The 19318-nt window shown below is 43.9% G+C and overlaps 1 protein-coding gene across 1 annotated transcript in view; it reads left to right on the forward strand.

Annotated features, from left to right (window-relative positions):
* Nucleotides 1-19318, forward strand: part of LOC126284034 (protein son of sevenless) — a 183328-nt gene that overhangs the window by 115093 nt on the left and 48917 nt on the right. Inside the window, exons 21-23 of the mRNA XM_049982594.1 lie at nucleotides 835-951; nucleotides 6547-6817; nucleotides 13260-13621. Coding sequence (XP_049838551.1) covers nucleotides 835-951; nucleotides 6547-6817; nucleotides 13260-13621 — 750 coding nt within the window. The remainder of the gene's footprint in view (nucleotides 1-834; nucleotides 952-6546; nucleotides 6818-13259; nucleotides 13622-19318) is intronic.

Consider the following 19318-nt stretch of genomic DNA (forward strand, 5'->3'; position numbering starts at 1 on the left):
ACACTAGATCGCGTGTTTTTGATTCAATGTACCGTGTGATTACAAAGTCAGTATAAATTTGAAAACTGAATAAATAATGGAATAATGTAGATAGATGGTACAAATTGACACACATGCTTGGAATGACATGTGGTTTTATTAGAACTAAAAAAATACAAAAGTTCAAAAAATGTCCAACACATGGCACTTCATCTGATCAGAATAGCAGTAATTAGCATAACAGAGTAAGACGAAGCAAAATGATGTTCTTTATAAGAAATGCTCAATATGTCCACCACCATCATTCTTCAACAATAGCTGTAGTTGAGGAATAGTGTTGCGAACAACAGTGTAAGTAATGTCTGGAGCTATGGTGAGACATTGGCATCGGATGTTGTCTTTCAGCATCTCTAGAGATCTCTGTCAATCACGATACACTCTCAATCCCTCAGGTAACCCCAAAGCCAATAATCGCACAGACTGAGGTCTGGGACCTGGAGGCCAAGCATGACAAAGTGGCGCTGAGCACAAACGACATGCGCAAGAGATCTTTCACGCGTCTAGCAATATGGGGTGGTTCTAATAAAACCCCATGCCATTCCAAGCATGTGTGTCAATTTTTACCTACTCTATCCACATTATTCCGTGGTTTATTAAGTTTTCAAATTTATACTGACTTTTTGATCACCCGGTATTATTCCTGTTTTAAGTCAGTCTCTGGTTTCACTGTATTTAATGTAAATCTTCCTTTTCATATCTTTATAAAAAATAGAATATGGAATATGCATACATTGTAACTACTAACTCCACACACCATAACTTCAAAATTATTTTAAGTGTCCTTTTTTATTGCAGCATTTTTTGAAAACACTGGCACCATTTGAAGATATGAAAGATGCAGATATCAGCAATTACTTGTACAATAAGTCATTGGAAATAGAGCCTCGTGGTTGCAGACAGCCACCTAGATTTGTGAGTAATAAATAAATAAATTTGTGTAGCGTGATAATTCCAGGAAATGGCAATAAAACTTCAATATAAAACACACACAATAGGTTCAGTTACTGCACAGAGCCTCTAAAAATAAATTGTGGAAAATGCATGAACTGAACAGTGTCAGTATCTGCCTCTCACTCATTAATGTATAACCCATTTGGGTAATGATCAGTATTAACTGATACATATTGTGAATGTCGGCAATATGGAGCACTGATTAATTAAGGAAAATAAACCCCTTCAATGAATCTGTAATCATTGTGACCTTTATGAACTGTTCTGTCATAATAACTTAAGAATTTTTTATTATTTTATTTCACATTAAATGCTTTGCCTTGCATCTTCAGAAGTTGTAATTAAGATCAGAAGCAATATAAAAATTGTAAGTATAATATATGTACATATCAAGCACTAACAGCAGTGACACATCACTTATTAAACTTAAAACTTCTCAGATAAGGTGAATGTATAGTAAACTGTGTGCTGAAGCAAGGTGTCAACTACCAGGTAAGCTCAAAAGTTCACACTGGCAAAAAATGTCAGCCGAGAGGGCAACACTACAAATGAATAGCTGACATTTTTGAAATACGACTTCATAGTTGATCATTGTACTGTGCATAATCGAGCACAGAAGGATTAATAGAAGTTTACATTTTGTTTGTTTGGAGAGAGAAATGATGCAAGTGTAATGGGAATGAAGTAATATGTGGCATATTGGGTCAAGCTGCCAAACATTTCAATCATTATTGATCGATTAACAGTTATAGTCATCAGTGTATGGTCTGTTTGATGCAGCTATCGAAATTTGTGTTCTGTTCAATTCTATTTGTGTCTGCATTGCAGCAACAGCTGACATCCACTCGAACTTGCTTGTTGTATTTGAACCTTGGTTGTCTTCTACAGTTTTAACCCCCAACTTTTCCCTTCCTTAGCAAACTGACTATTGCTTGATGTCTCAAGATGTGTCCTATCAATCAATCCCTTCTTTAGCCAACATGTGCCATAAATTTCTTTTCTGTCCAGTTCAGTATGGTGTCAGTAGCTAGGCTACGCACTCATGTAATCTACAACATGCTTCTGTAGCACTACATTTCAAAAGTGGTGTGTTCTTGTCTCAACTATCCTATTTATCGTCCATGTTTGACACTAGATCGCGTGTTTGACTGCCTTTCAGGGCTACACTTCAAACAAATGCTTTCAGAAAAATGCATCCCTAACACTTAAATTTATGACATATTTAATATTGTTCTTTTTCAAGGGCACTTTCTTGCTATTGTCAGTTTACATTTTATATCTCTCCACTTTCAGTGTAATTATCTTGCTACACAAATAGCAAATCTCATCTACCATTTCTAGCAATTCATTTCCTAACGAAATTATCTGGGACTGACATAATTTCCCTAAACTTCTTTCTTCAGGGACACAGGATGTTTGTTCTCAACATTTCCCCTACTTCTCTTTGTTAACAATACCTATGTGAAATAGAAATAAAAAATCTTAGAGGATTTTCAGCATTTATTGCACTAAGCATGTGCATTTGCTTTCCCAGCTCATGGTAAACCACCTCAAGTGAATCTTGGAACCCCTGGTGAAGCAACTTTCACTATATTACAAATAGAAACCCGAGAAACAAAAACACAGTAAGCGGATTTCTATTTGTAAAATAGAAATATCCCTGTGTGGCATGTGAAAGCATTACAAATTCATTGAGATACTAGTACACTCCATTAGCTATTTTAATTATCCTTATCCCTTTTCAAGAAAATATCCATTCTGAACAGCTGATCTTCCATTCCCTTTACCATCTCTGCCCCAAGATGGCCTATGTTAGATACTCCACCCTTCTATAAATAATCTGTGTGAGTATTTCAAAACCATGACCTATTAAACTGACAGTTTAGATCACGCTGTGGAAAGTCGAGAGTATATGTGAAGAAGATGGAATTGCTACTCACCATATAAGGAGATTTGAGTTGCTGATAGGCATGTTGAAAAGACAGTTATACATTTAAACCTTAAGTTAAAAGGCCTTCTACTAAAATAGGGGACACACACACATACATTCTGACAAGCACAACTTACACACGTGACCAGTCTGGCCACTGTGGCCAGACTGCAGACTAAAACTGCACCTGGCGGAACATCAGTCTGGTATAGGTGGTGGGGGTACAGAGGTGGAGGGGAAGGGATAGCAGGATAGGGGTGTGGAAAGATGTAGTTCTGCATGTGGAAGCATGCAGGGGCATGGTGCGGGTGGGCTAGGGCTGCTAGGTGCAGTCAAGTTGTGTGCAGTTTTTTTTTCTTTTTTTGGGGGGGGGGGGGGCGGGGGGGGGCTGTTGGCATAGAAGGTTGTGTAGTGCTGGAGCAGGATAGGGGATACGTAGGTTTAGGGTAGGCACTAACTAACGTTGAGGCCAGTGGGTTATGGAAACTTATGATACGTTACTGGGAGAGTTCCTACCTGTGCAATTTGAAAATGCTGTTTTTGTTAGGAAGGAGCCAGATGGCACAGATTGTGAAGTGGTCATTGAAATGAAGCACATAATGTTAGACAGTGTGCTCAGTAACTGGGTGGAGCAGCTGTCTTGTGGCCAGTCGGTTGGTGGCCATTCATGTGGACAGACTGTTTGTAAGTTGTCAGGCCCATGTAGGATGTAGCACGGCGATTGCAGCTTAGTTTGTATATCATTTGGCTGCTTTCACAGACGGGCCTGCCTTAGATGGGGTAGGAAATGCTTGTGACAGAATTGGAATAGGTGATTGTGGTAGGATGTATGGGACACGTCTTATATCCAGGTTTATTGCAGGGATATTAGCCATGGGGCAAGGGATTGGGGGCCCAGTTGGAGCAGGGATGAACAAGAATATTGCACAGGTTTGGTGGGTGGCAGAATACCTCTATGGGAGTGGTATGAAGGATAGTGATTAGGATATTCTGCACTTCAGGTCACAGTGTGAGGTAGTCAAAACCCTGGACGCAAATATGATTCAGTAACTGCAGTCCTGGGTGGTATTGATTCACGAGAGGTGTGTGCCATTGTGGCCAGACAATGGGTGTGTGGGCAGTGGTGGGTGACTGGAGATATGAGGGCAGGAGATCTGTTTCTCTAGAATGTTGGGAAGGTAATTACAGTCTGTGAAGGCTGCTGTGAGACACTTGCTATATCTGGAGGACTGCTTGTCACTACAGATGCGATGACCATGGGTGATTGGCTGTGTGGATGACATTTGTTGACACATGGAGTGAGTCACAGCTGTCAAAGTGGAGGCATTGCTTGTGGTTCGTAGGTTTAATGAGGAGAGGTGGGGGAGGGGAGGGCAGTTGGCATCAACAATGATACCAGGGCACCTTGTGGTAAAGGACAGGAACTGTGAAGAGTTGATGGAGGAAATGACTGGTGTATTTTTATATGGGAGGGTAGGTTAAGAGTCATAGGCTGAAGGTGTTGGTCCATGAGATCAGAGATCGTTACTTCGGGGGCACAGTAATTTGCCCAAATGAGTCATCCTGAGTGGTTGGGATTATAGACTTTAGAAGGCAGTGCAATAGTAGTTCTGGGAGTAGTAGAGATGAGAGGAGGGGGAGAGGAGGGGGGGGGGGTAATTTCTGAGTTAGGCCTAAGGATTTGAGGAGGGACTGCAGATACTGCTGGATTTCTGGAATGGGGTCACTGTGACAGGGTTTGCAGGTGGATGAATCTGACACCTGGCGGAGTCCTTCTGCATATAACCACATTAGTGGAACCTTTGTTGGATCAGGAGCAGTTTTCAGCTGGTAGGTTTTAGTTTTTCCTGCAGATGTATGGTTGGTTTCCATGTTAAGAGTTTGAGTGATGGTGAGGCAAGGTTCAAGGGAGTGATTTGGGGGCAGTGCGGGTGGATCATGGTTGAATGGAGTTGTGAATTGAGTCAGGCAGGTTTCGGTATTGGTTTGGGTTAGGTGTAATTTCTAGCATTCGTGGTGAAAATGTTCCCATTGGAGGGACTTGTAGGAGGAGAGAAGGTCTTTTGAGGAGGTTTGTAGTCTGTTGTAGAGGTGGCGGATAGTTGTATAATCAAAGGCTGCAGTAGGAGGTGAACAGGTGGAACTGGAGAATTTTTTTTAAGATGGCGTTCTGAATGTTGCTGTAGTTCCTGGGGCTTAGAGTTTCAGTGTGAGAAATTTAATGCAGGAATTTGGGATTGCAAAGCAGGAAAATTTTATGGTTGGAGAAGTGGTGTTGCAAGGCAGTTTCGGTGTGATTTTTGTGGTTTTTCAGGACTAGATTGGCAAGTATGTAATTTGACCAGATAAAGGTCATTGTGGAAGGAGGGATTGTGGCCAGAAATGGGTAATTTGAGGGGATGGGATCACTCCATAGCTGAGCAACAACAATGCAGTAACAGTATGTGGGACTGGGTCCTGACTAACAGTTCAGTAATACGCACCTGTCAGTGCTTGCTTTCAACAGTTTTTAATTTTAAAAAAATGGAATGAGTTGAAAGATAAGTTGGCTGTTTTTGGTGGATTTTGGTGTTTGGACGATGGCTATCTGTTCCATGTATTACTTGTTTATATTACAATTTAGCCATAGTTTGAAAATATAGTTACAGTGAAACTCCACTTTTACGCTTTTCAAGGGACTTCCAAAAAATGGCTTAAAATGCGGGAAAATGTGAGAAATAACGTTTTAAGCTGTAAAAGTTATGTATAACATACCACTTGAACTTTATGTATGATATATGTACATAACAGGCATCAGAAGACTGGTTAGGGACTTGTTTATTATATAATGAAGGTTTATTATATAATAAAAACCGCAGATGTAATTGGAACTGACAACAGTCTGGGAAGTAGGAATGTTTGACTCAATTTCATATGTCATAATCGATGTTTTTGAAAGCCTGCAGCTGTAATTCGACAAAGGTCTCACGATGATCACAACAATCACGAAACTGTTTTTGCACAGTAGAGAAAGTTTGAAAATGGCTGTGATTGGTCATGATATCTTATTCGAAAGAACCTAGTTACTCCCATCAGCCACCATGCCAAGTAGAGCGTGGCAGCGGCAGGAGATAGGGCACAAATTGTTCCAACACTTCTTGCGCACTTACCAGTTCAAATCCGCTGCGTAGAGTGCCCTGGTGTGAAGAAACTTAATGACATCATATTTGTAAAAATTACTGGACGACCAACATCATGTCAGCATCATTTTCTGTCCACAAACATATATTCGTAATGCATAAATCACGGGAAAATTATCAGTATGTTGATGCAATATCAGGTGCTAAATAACATTGTGGGCATAGGAAATTTGATGGGACTGGTAAAAAAGTTAGAAAGGGTGAGAAAACTACAATTCAGAGAACGTAAAAGTGGTGTTGTAATGTATCAGTTCTGCACCATAAATGAAAATAGTCTTTAAGTCTTTACAGAAAATCTAGTTGCAACCTGCCTTATCAGTACTGTGTGTGTGTGTGTGTGTGTGTGTGTGTGTGTGTGTGTGTGTGTGTCAGAGAGAGAGAGAGAGAGAGAGAGAGAGAGAGAGAGAGAGAGGGAGGAAGGATTATTTTTGTGTTCATTTGTTTCAGTCTCGAAAATGGCCAGATTTGAATCTTAAATCACCTGGTATTAAACCACGCAACCTCCCTGGTCGCAGTCATCCTCCTGGCCCATTGCCTTCTTTGGGAGAGCGTCATCTGTTTCCTTCCACAAACCGCTTGCCAGAGGATGGAGAAGAAACAACCACCCCACGAACACCACACACCTGCTCGGCTCCACATACACCTCCACACCATGTACCAACACCTGCATCCTCAGCTGCCGACTTCTCTGTTTTCGCAAACATTATGATTGGGCAAGGTGAGTTCTCTGCTCCTGTCCATATTATCGTAAATAATCTCAGAAACAAATTAGCTCAGTAAAATACAAAATTAATGTTGAAAGGGTTCCATCCAAATCTCACCATCATGCTCTCACCTATTGGTCTTTCTACTGTACCTTCGAACTAGGCAATCATTGTAATCAGTTTTGTAATATTCAGGTATTTGTTTCACAACCTTGCATACCTTTTCATCAAATGAAATCCTAGAAATGACATAAACCAGATTTTCTACTGTGTTTTTAAAGGGTGCTTGGTTCGAGTTAATAATGCATAACTCGCTCAGTCACACACTCAATTGCAAGTGTCCTGTTTTTTTACAAGAAGTACTGCAGTATTGGTAATGTGACTGACTACCATGTAATGTCATGAACAACCAGCCTGTGCTGTCAACCAGCCTGTGCTGTCATGATTAGCTTACATATCTGAATGAACACACACTTATTGCACAAAAGACTGTTCTATGGCTATTTCATTATATAATTTAGATGACCAGAGAAGAAAATTCTGCTCAATATATTGTGTTCACAATACAGCAAGCTCCAGATTATCCAAGTTAATGCCAATCCAAGACTGCACGGATAACTAAAAAGCACAGATAACCCTAAATACAGGTAAATGTTCAGGAATGCAGTATGCAGCTGTAACAGTATATTTTATTAGAGACATAACAAGTAAATGTAACTTTGAAAGTGCACTGCATTACTCACATGTTACTTGTGTGAAACCTGAGTAGAAATTATTAACCTTTAGCTCCCAGGGTAAGGGCAAGACAAGTGCACTTACAGAAAATTACCAGCATATGTGTTAAGAGGGCAGTGCCTCTAAATTTAGCTGAATGTGAAATAAGAGACGACGGAGAAAATATGTTGGCCATGTCCGACGCAGGGACGGGTAAGTGAATGTGAGCCACATGCTTAATAGTGTATTCTAAACAAAGATATTTGTTTTAAATGTAGCAGAATACTTCAGGCTTAATTTTTTACTTTTATCTTTAAATCTGCAAATTATATTCAGATAATCCACAAACAGGATGACACACATCAGCATAATTGGGAACTAGCTGTACTTTTAAAAATATTGCCAGTTTTACAGGATATTAGGCCTCAATCAGCCTTTAACTGTACAATTTATGATGCTTATGAAATATGTTACCTTATGGCCTGCAATATGGATAGTGAGTCCAGGGTAAAGGTATAAAATTTGAGGAGTAAAGGTAAGGACCCAATGAATAATAGAGGAATTGAGTTGTTGAAAGGCTTATAAAGAAGACAGAATACTTTGAAATGAATCACTTTGTGAGTAAGAGTACACAAAACATACGGATACATTATCCTGGCTGACTACATAGTGCCAGCACTGTAGCTCGATTGGATTGGTGATTGTGTCTGACTGATTGGGTTGGGGAAGAGTGGCTGGTGGTGAAGGGGAAGAGACGATAGTTGCGAGAATAGAAATGTGGAAGGCAGAGGCAGCGAGTACAATGGGGAGAAAAGCAGTATGCGCATCCTGGGGAATGAGTGGAGGTGGGTGTTGGGCAGAGGTCTAACAGCGATACAGGCCTGGAGGATTATGGAAAAACAGCATGTGTTGCAGGGACAACTCCCATCTACACATTTTGGCAAAACTGGTGTTGAGGAGAAGGATGTGGATGCATGGGTGGTGAAGAGGCCACTGTGCTCGATGGCGTGTTCTGGTCTTGGCCTCCGTTTGACAGTGACAGTTTGTTTGAAAAGCTTGTTGGTGCTCGTGCCCACACACAGTGCTGTGCAAGAATTGCGGCAGAGCTGTTACAACATAACTGCTTTCACAGGTGGTCTCTGCCTCCGATAGCACAGGATAAGCCTGTGATGGGATTGGAGTGGGATGGGCCCAGTGATTGAATTGGTTGGTTCTCATACTGGGGTTTCCCGCAGAGGTATGATCAAAGAGGTGCAGAGTAAGGGTAGACCAGGATACAGCATAGATAAGGTTGGGTGGTGGAATACTACTTTGAGAGAGATGGGAAGGATTGTGTTTGCTGTTCCTTATTGTCGAGCACGGCAATAGCCTTCGAAGCCCTGACTGAGAATATGGTTCGGTTGTTCAAGTTCAGGATCATACAGAGTGATATGTGTACAGCAATTCCCTTTATGTCAAGATCCCCACTGGTACAGCACGACCCCTCTCAAACAGTGCTTTTCCTGACGTCTTGATTTCAAACCCACTGCCTCATTCCTTATACATATATCACCTACAGTCTCATGCATAACTACTTATTTTTTGACAATACAATGTAAATGATAGATAAAAAATATACTCGTCAAGCTGTGGCAAGAGAACACACACATAAAAAGGTTTAACTTTTACAAGCTTTTGGAGCCAGTGGCTTCTTATTTTGGCAGAAGAGTTGAAAGGGAAGGAAGAGGGCTGAAAGAAAAGGACTGAAGAGGTTTAGGGAAAGTGGTACAGTTCAGAAAGTTCACCCAGAACCCCAGGCCAGGGGAGGCTTACCGGATGGGATGAGAAGGAGAGACTCAGGGTTCTCAGTGACTTTCTTAACTGTACCTTTTCCCCTAAATTTCTCCAGTCCTTTTCCTTTGCCCGATTTTCCTTTCTTTTCAACTCTTCTGCCAGAGGAAGGAGCTGCTGACTCTGAAAGCTTGTAAAAATTAAACTTTTTTGTGTGTGTTCTCCTGGTGCCATTTGATGAGTAGATTCTTTATCTGTCCATTTACGTTTTACTGTCAATAATTGATTATTTTCATACTTATGAGGAGAAGATATACAAACAGATCCATGCCTTATCTAAGGGCACCATAATGATTACCTCTTGCGTTGGCCTGTATGTGGGCGACCTAGAGGAAACCTTCTGAGCCACCCAAACATCTAGTCTCTTTAGCTCCATTGATGATAATTTTGTGATGTCTATCCAGGTCTGAGATGATATGTATGCATGGCTGAGACATCTTCTGGAAGGCATCTCCCTACATGACCTACTTTACAAACACATTTCCCACACCATATCCTCGCACACCCTTAACCCGGCCACCAACTGCACAGATAGCCGTGTGTGTGTGTGTGTGTGTGTGTGTGTGTGTGTGTGTGTGTGTGTGTGTGTGTTTTTGACCGCCTACTTATGTGGCTATCGGATCGGCCCGGCATTTTGATGATGAGGGCTCTGTGTGCTGGCCAGCCTGGATTTGGTTTTGAGGTGGATTCCCAAATCCCACTATACGTATACTGAGCCGGTTCCCATGTTCCGCTTGGGTACACGATACACAAACATTCACAACACTTTCTCTACCAGCACATGGAATTTACTCGATGTGCTTTTGTCGAGGGGGGGGGGGGGGGGGGGGGTTAGTAGGAGACTGCTGACGTAGCTGTCTGGTCTCGTTAAACACTTGCACATCGTCAGCCGCATCCTGTTACTACACACAGCAACTAGCTGTAAAGGCACACTCCTTCATCACTCAGTATCATTGCAGGCTGGAACAACCAAACTGTATCCTTCACCAGAGCTTTGAGTATTTGTCTCCATGTCCAAAAGTAAGGAACATCCTACTCACAATCCTTCCCATCCCTCCTAAAATTGGTATCCCATTTCCCACCTAGTCTATGTAATATCTTAATTTGTCCTTACTCCTCACCCTCTCTGGACCTCTTGCCACATGGGCCATACTCCTGTGGAAAGCCCAGGTGCAAGATCTGTCAAATACCCAATTTACAGTTCTATAGAAGGTGGCACTATGCCTGCTACACTCCTGGAAATGGAAAAAAGAACACATTGACACCAGTGTGTCAGACCCACCATACTTGCTCCGGACACTGCGAGGGGGCTGTACAAGCAATGATCACACGCACGGCACAGCGGACACACCAGGAACCGCGGTGTTGGCCGTCGAATGGCGCTAGCTGCGCAGCATTTGTGCACCGCCGCCGTCAGTGTCAGCCAGTTTGCCGTGGCATACGGAGCTCCATCGCAGTCTTTAACACTGGTAGCATGCCGCGACAGCGTGGACGTGAACCGTATGTGCAGTTGACGGACTTTGAGCGAGGGCGTATAGTGGGCATGCGGGAGGCCGGGTGGACGTACCGTCGAATTGCTCAACACGTGGGGCGTGAGGTCTCCACAGTACATCGATGTTGTCGCCAGTGGCCGGCGGAAGGTGCACGTGCCCGTCGACATGGGACCGGACCGCAGCGACGCACGGATGCACACCAAGACCGTAGGATCCTACGCAGTGCCGTAGGGGACCGCCCCGCCACTTCCCAGCAAATTAGGGACACTGTTGCTCCTGGGGTATTGGCGAGGACCATTTGCAACCGTCTCCGTGAAGCTGGGCTACGGTCCCGCACACCGTTAGGCCTTCTTCCGCTCACGCCCCAACATCGTGCAGCCCGCCTCCAGTGGTGTCGCGACAGGCGTGAATGGAGGGACGAATGGAAACGTGTCGTCTTCAGGGATGAGAGTCGCTTCTGCCTTGGTGCCAATGATGGTCGTATGCGTGTTTGGCGCCGTGCAGGTGAGCGCCACAATCAGGACTGCATACGACCGAGGCACACTGGGCCAACACCCGGCATCATGGTGTGGGGAGCGATCTCCTACACTGGCCGTACACCTCTGGTGATCGTCGAGGGGACACTGAATAGTGCACGTTACATCCAAACCGTCATCGAACCCATCGTTCTACCATTCCTAGACCGGCAAGGGAACTTGCTGTTCCAACAGGACAATGCACGTCCGCATGTATCCCGTGCCACCCAACGTGCTCTAGAAGGTGTAAGTCAACTACCCTGGCCAGCAAGATCTCCGGATCTGTCCCCCATTGAGCATGTTTGGGACTGGATGAAGTGTCGTCTCACGCGGTCTGTACGTCCAGCATGAACGCTGGTCCAACTGAGGTGCCAGGTGGAAATGGCATGGCAAGCCGTTCCACAGGACTGCATCCAGCATCTCTACGATAGTCTCCATGGGAGAATAGCTGCCTGCATTGCTGCGAAAGGTGGATATACACTGTACTAGTGCCGACATTGTGCATGCTCTGTTGCCTGTGTCTATGTGCCTGTGGTTCTGTCAGTGTGATCATGTGATGTATCTGACCCCAGGAATGTGCCAATAAAGTTTCCCCTTCCTGGGACAATGAATTCACAGTGTTCTTATTTCAATTTCCAGGAGTGTATTTATATTTAATTATACACTTGCTTGAGAGGTGGCAGTAGAACTAAAATATGGCAATATGATGATAAATAATCAAAAACATTTATAAGCAGAGATGATATTCAGTTGTACTTAAAATTTTGGTGCTCGGCTTTGAAGTCCTGTACCTAGTACCTGTAACTTTGCAATCTGTTGACAGGCAGTAATTTAATAACTGTAACTGAAAATATTATGCAGACGCTCTCAATTAACTGTTCCTATTGTTTCATAAATGGCGACTGCATTGTAGGAACTTGTCTTCTGGGTGGAACTGATGGAACTTAAACTGCAGGAACTGTACAAACAAAGCAGTAGCAACTGAGTTGACTGTTGGCATTGCATTGTTTTTTATGCCTGTTGGCAGAATGATTTCCGTATGTGCACATACTTGGCGGAAACAAAATAGTCCATGGTTGACAGTGTTGTTTGTAGTGGCTGAAAACACTACAAGCAGACAAATATTATGCGATAATGGACATGAGATAGAAGCAAAAGGTAGTCCCACTTAGTGATCGCCATCTGGAGATTGCTGATTGAAACTGAGAGTGCGTCTGATGACTGATACACCTGTGTGGTGATAGCATCTCGTGGTATTGCTGTGTACCTCTTCAGCTGTGTATACAGCAATACTGCTATGTTAATACAATTAGTCATAAAATATTAATTGTTGAAAACTAGAATGAGAATCCAATCATTTAAAAAATTGACCTCACCTTTATGTGTTAAGAAGTAATATTTCACCCTTAATGAAACGTGCAGGAGAAAGGAGAGCAATGTTAGAAACTTAGATTTTATTTTTAATCCGTGAAATTTTTATCATCTGGCAATTTCTTGTAGCACGTTCTTCACTTTGATTTTTATTGTTAAGAGCTCTCTCCAGATTAAAAAGTTCTATCTGAGAATTTGCAATTTGTTGCCCTATTTGTATATAACATAAATTATATATCTCACTCAGCTTCTTTCATTCAGTGCGACATACTCTCTATAAAATTTACATCTTAAATTGCAAACTGTAAACTTTGTGGTGGATTTCTTGATGAGGTCCTGTATTATCAGGAAAAGTGATTGAACAAAAACGCTATCATAATTCATCACAATATTTCTGGTCGAATTATCAAGTATTGTATGCTGAATTATATTTACTGTCATGAATAATATTGAAATTTGGGTGCTATTTTGATTGTTACTAAATGTTTGCAGAATATTTAACAAAGTACATGAATAATATTTCATATTTACAGCTGCTCCTTCTTTTGGAAGTTCTGGCAACCAGTCTCCTGGCCCTATATCTTCAACACCAGCCCCAAGTTATCCCAGTCTGGTACCAGCTTCAACTTCGGCAACAGCTTCAGCATCTGCGTCGCCAGCTACGTCTCCTGCAAATACTGGTGGCACGAGCCCGTCTTTTTCTCTTCATGGACACAGTCACTCCAGCATGCAGCAGATACCTCAGTCCGGCACTCAGATGCAGAGCTCCTCCCCCTCCTGCACTGCAGCTCCAGTGCCGAGCCCTCGGCTGCCGCCACCCCTGCCTCCGAGGATCCGGCGGCGAGAGAGTTCAGTCAGTGAAAGCTCTGCCTCTTCAGCAGTTAGTTCACATCAGGTAAATTATAATTACTCTCTCCCTCCCCTTCCTGACCTGGCCCCTCCTCGTCCAGTCCTCCCTTCCCCGTCCAGTCCTCCCCTCCCCTCCCCCTCCCGACCTGTCCCCTCCTCCCATCCAGTCCTCCCCTCCCGACCTGTCCCCTCCTCCCAGCCAGTCCTCCCCTCCCCTCCCCTCTCCATCCAGGCAAATCCTCCCCTCCCCGCCCAGTCCAACCCTCCCCGACTGCCCTCTACGCCCCCCCTTCACGACCTCCCTTTTCTTCCCCCTCCCGCGCCATGCTCCCCCCTCCAGCGCCATGCTCCCCCCTCCCTCCTCCATTTCTCTCTGCCTCTGACACACACACACACACACACACACACACACACACACACACACACACATTAAAATGCAAGTCATCTTGTGAAATCACACATGCATTAAAATGAGAGTTATCTTGTGAAATAATCCATACATATTTTAAAAATATATGTACGTATATTCCACATCTCATCCTAAACAATTGCACTGATTTCAATCAAACTTTGTACACACATACCTATCAAAGGTGTGAGGGTGGAAAAGCAGTGTACACCATATTTTATTCATCCAGTATTTCAGAATGAGAGCACTTAGTGGCTTGCATAAAACTTTACACATTATTTCAAACTTTCACGAAACTTTTTCTCACTGGCAAGGCGCAGAAAAATGATGAAAGAGAGAAGTTTATTGCTTACTACATTTTTGCCATTCATACAGTCAAACTTTAGCATGTGGCATTCCAGTACCAACAAAATTATGTCTTTATATGATACATAGTTCATGCTGTATGTTAATAAACATCGAGCTACGTGAAAATGAACCTGCAGGGCAAAATTCTGCCGAGATAAAAGTGAATCATGTCTACAAATGTGTGAAATATATTTGACATGTGTGTACATGAGCAAAGGCATTGGTCAAGAGCTCCTGGAATGATTTCAACCAAATTTGGTACCTGTAATGATTCAATATAGAAAGAAATACTGTGGGTGTAAAAACCACAAACCTGTTATTGTGTTGGATTTTATAACCTGGAGAGAGAAAAGGGGGAAGGAGATGATGGACACTTGGAGGGAGCGAGGAGCAGATGGACACAAAAAGGGGGATGGGGAAGTTAACAGAGGCTGAGGAGAGGAGGAAAATGACAGAGAAAGGAGAGAGGAAGAGAGCTAGTAATACAGTAACGTATTGATAACTTTTGAGATCAAAAGAGAATACCAAGCAGTATTGTATAACTGAAACTGATAGTTTCACGCAATTTGCTGATGAAATATGTGAAGACAAATGAAAGTCATGTTTAATCAGTTTTATGTTCTAGAATCCCTTTCATTTGGTAGCAAGATAAAGATGTAAATCGCTTCTTTTCTGTGCATTTTTTCCTATGTGGTCCTGTAACATACATCACTTACGGCAGATTCACAAAAAAATTCTCAGACTGTGGAAATGTAATAACAATCATTTAATAAACTAAAACTGCCACAAAGGAACATTCAGATAATAAAGTATGAAGAATGATAAAAATGTAGAGATGTGTGTAACTTCTGATTTAATTCAAATTGATAGTGGAAATTAGGAACGGCCAAGAATTGCACTACACAAAGAAAGTGGCTACTTGGGTAGCACAGTACTTGTGGTGTGCACATGGTTTTTTTTAGGCTAGGCAGTAGTGCGAGTTGTCCTGATGAACACTCACCAGTTGACGTGCAGGCAGGGAAATCAGGACGTGCTCAGTGTAAAGACACTTCAGCTATCAAGATATTAGCAGTAAATTTTCAGAGTGTTTGGAATAAAGTTCCTGAATTTACTGCCCTCCAGGAAGCATGTGGCACACAAATTATTCTTGTGACTGAGACCTGGCTGAACCCTGAGATAGGAAGTTCTGAAATATTTAGTGAGCGTTGGAATGTGTATCGGAAAGACAGATTAGACACCGTAGGAGGTGGTGTCTTCATTGCAGTTTACAAAATATTGTGTCTACTGAGGTCGAAGTAGAGTGTGATAGTGAAGTTATCTGGACACGTTTAACAGGGCTAGGGGAAATAAAGTTAATTGTGGGGTGTTATTACCGGCCACCAGGTTCCACCGTGACAGTTGTAGAGTCATTCAAAGGAAGTCTACATTCTGTTTCGCAGAAGTACCCGGATCATGCTATATTAGTCGGAGGCGACTTCAACCTACCTAGTATAGACTGGGATGTCTATGGATTAATTACAGGTGGTACAGACAAGCCGTCGTGTGAATTACTTTTGAACACATTACCCGAAAACTGTCTTGATCAGCTAAATCGAAAGCCAATGCGTAATGGAAATATTTTAGATCTGGTAGCCACGAACAGACCACACCTTATCGATGGTGTCAGTGTTGAGACAGGAATTAGTGATCATGATGTTGTCATTACAACTATGGTTATGAAAGTTATAAAGTCAGTCAAGAAGGCTAGGAGAGTATTCGTACTAGAAAGAGCAGATAAGCAGTTGTTAGCATCCCACTTAGTAAATGAACCGACTTCATTTACTTCCGGTACGATGGATGTGGAAGAATTATGGGCAAATTTTAAACACATTGTAAATCATGCATTGGACAAGTATGTGCCGAAAAAGTGGGTTACAGATGGAAAAGACCCACTGTGGTTTAACAGCGCAATTCGGAGAATGCTCAGGAAGCAAAGGTAGTTGCGGTACAAGAAAGATGGGGAGAATGAAGATAGGCAAAAGTTAGTAGAGATTCGTACTGCTGTAAAAAGAGCAATGTGCGAAGCATTCAACCACTACCACCATCATACCTTAGCAAAAGATCTTGCTGAAAACCCAATGAATTCTGGTCTTTTAGAAAATCGGTAAGTGGGTCGAAGGCTTCCATCCAGTCACTCACTGGGCTGGCCTGGCAGTGGAAGACAGCAAAACGAAAGCTGAAATTTTAAATTTAGCATTTGAGAAATCTTTCACACAGGAGGATCGTACAGACATACCGCAGTTTGAGTGTTGTACAGATTACCGTATAGAGGACGTAGTGATAGACATCCCTGGTGTTGTGAAGCAGCTGAATGGGTTGAAAATAAGTAAATCGCCAGGTCCTGATGGGATTCCAATTCGGTTTTACAGAGAGTACTCTACTGCATTGGCTCCTTACTTAGCTTGCATTTATCGCGAATCTCTTGTCCAACGTAAAATCCCGAGCAACTGGAAAAAAGCGCAGGTGATACCTGTATATAAGAAGGGTAGAAGGACGGATCCTCCGGTGTGTTGCAGGATTCTTGAACATATTCTCAGTTCGAATATAATGAATTTCCTTGACACAGAGAAGTTGCTGTCCATGCATCAGCATGGCTTTAGAAAGCATCGCTCCTGCGAAACACAACTCGCCCTTTTTTCACATGATATCTTGCGAACCATGGATGAAGGGTATCAGACAGATGCCATATTCCTTGACTTCCGCAAAGCGTTTGACTCGGTGCCCCACTGCAGACTCCTAAGGTACAAGTCTATGGGGTTGGTTCCCAAGTATGTGAATGGCTCTAAGACTTCTTAAGTAATAGAACCCAGTACATTGCCCTCAATGGTGAATGTTCATCAGAGGTGAGGGTATCATCTGGAGTGCCCCAGGGAAGTGTGCTAGGTACGCTGTTGTTTTCTATCTACATAAATGGTCTTTTGGATAGGGTGGATAGCAATGTGCAGCTGTTTGCTGATGATTCTGTGGTTTACGGGAAGGTGTCGTCGTTGAGTGACTGTAGGAGGATGCAAGATGACTTGGAAAGGATTTGTGATTGGTGTAAAAAATGGCAGCTAACTCTAAATATAGATAAATGTAAATTAATACAGATGAATAGGAAAAAGAATCCTGTAATGTTTGAATACTCCTTTAGTAGTGTATCACTTGACACAGTCACGTCAATTAAATATTTGGGCGTAACATTGCAGAGCGATATGAAGTGGGATAAGCATGTAATGGCACTTGTGGGGAAGTGGATAGTTGTCTTCGGTTCATTGGAAGAATTTTGGGAAGATGTGGTTCATCTGTAAAGGAGACCACTTATAAAACACTAATACAACCTATTCTTGAGTACTGCTCGAGCGTTTGGGATCCCTATCAGGTCGGATTGAGGGAGGACATAGAAGCAATTCAGAGACGGGCTGCTTCTGGAACTCTGGTGGGAGTCTCTGGTGGGAGTCTCTGGTGGGAGTCTCTGGTGGGAGTCTCTGGTGGGAGTCTCTGGTGGGAGTCTCTGGTGGGAGTCTCTGGTGGGAGTCTCTGGTGGGAGTCTCTGGTGGGAGTCTCTGGTGGGAGTCTCTGGTGGGAGTCTCTGGTGGGAGTCTCTGGTGGGAGTCTCTGGTGGGAGTCTCTGGTGGGAGTCTCTGGTGGGAGTCTCTGGTGGGAGTCTCTGGTGGGAGTCTCTGGTGGGAGTCTCTGGTGGGAGTCTCTGGTGGGAGTCTCTGGTGGGAGTCTCTGGTGGGAGTCTCTGGTGGGAGTCTCTGGTGGGAGTCTCTGGTGGGAGTCTCTGGTGGGAGTCTCTGGTGGGAGTCTCTGGTGGGAGTCTCTGGTGGGAGTCTCTGGTGGGAGTCTCTGGTGGGAGTCTCTGGTGGGAGTCTCTGGTGGGAGTCTCTGGTGGGAGTCTCTGGTGGGAGTCTCTGGTGGGAGTCTCTGGTGGGAGTCTCTGGTGGGAGTCTCTGGTGGGAGTCTCTGGTGGGAGTCTCTGGTGGGAGTCTCTGGTGGGAGTCTCTGGTGGGAGTCTCTGGTGGGAGTCTCTGGTGGGAGTCTCTGGTGGGAGTCTCTGGTGGGAGTCTCTGGTGGGAGTCTCTGGTGGGAGTCTCTGGTGGGAGTCTCTGGTGGGAGTCTCTGGTGGGAGTCTCTGGTGGGAGTCTCTGGTGGGAGTCTCTGGTGGGAGTCTCTGGTGGGAGTCTCTGGTGGGAGTCTCTGGTGGGAGTCTCTGGTGGGAGTCTCTGGTGGGAGTCTCTGGTGGGAGTCTCTGGTGGGAGTCTCTGGTGGGAGTCTCTGGTGGGAGTCTCTGGTGGGAGTCTCTGGTGGGAGTCTCTGGTGGGAGTCTCTGGTGGGAGTCTCTGGTGGGAGTCTCTGGTGGGAGTCTCTGGTGGGAGTCTCTGGTGGGAGTCTCTGGTGGGAGTCTCTGGTGGGAGTCTCTGGTGGGAGTCTCTGGTGGGAGTCTCTGGTGGGAGTCTCTGGTGGGAGTCTCTGGTGGGAGTCTCTGGTGGGAGTCTCTGGTGGGAGTCTCTGGTGGGAGTCTCTGGTGGGAGTCTCTGGTGGGAGTCTCTGGTGGGAGTCTCTGGTGGGAGTCTCTGGTGGGAGTCTCTGGTGGGAGTCTCTGGTGGGAGTCTCTGGTGGGAGTCTCTGGAGGAAAGTCGGCGTTCTTTTTGTGAATTGCTAGTGAGGAAGTTTAGAGAACCAGCATTTGAGGCTGAGTGCAGTACAGTTTTACTGCCGCCAACGTATATTTCGCAGAAAGACCACAAAGATAAGATAAGAGAGATTAGGGCATATAGGTAGTCATTTTTCCCTCGTTCTGTTTGGGAGTGGAACAGGTACCCTCTGCCACGCACTGTATGGTGGATTGATTGCGGAGTATGTATGTGGACGTGGATGTAGATGTAGATGAATTCTGCATGTGTACAGTGTACTTCTATGCATGCAGAGTTCTTCTGTCACCTGCCTGCATATTCCCCCTAT

Source organism: Schistocerca gregaria, chromosome 8 (genome assembly GCF_023897955.1).
Source record: "Schistocerca gregaria isolate iqSchGreg1 chromosome 8, iqSchGreg1.2, whole genome shotgun sequence".
NCBI lineage: Eukaryota > Metazoa > Arthropoda > Insecta > Orthoptera > Acrididae > Schistocerca > Schistocerca gregaria.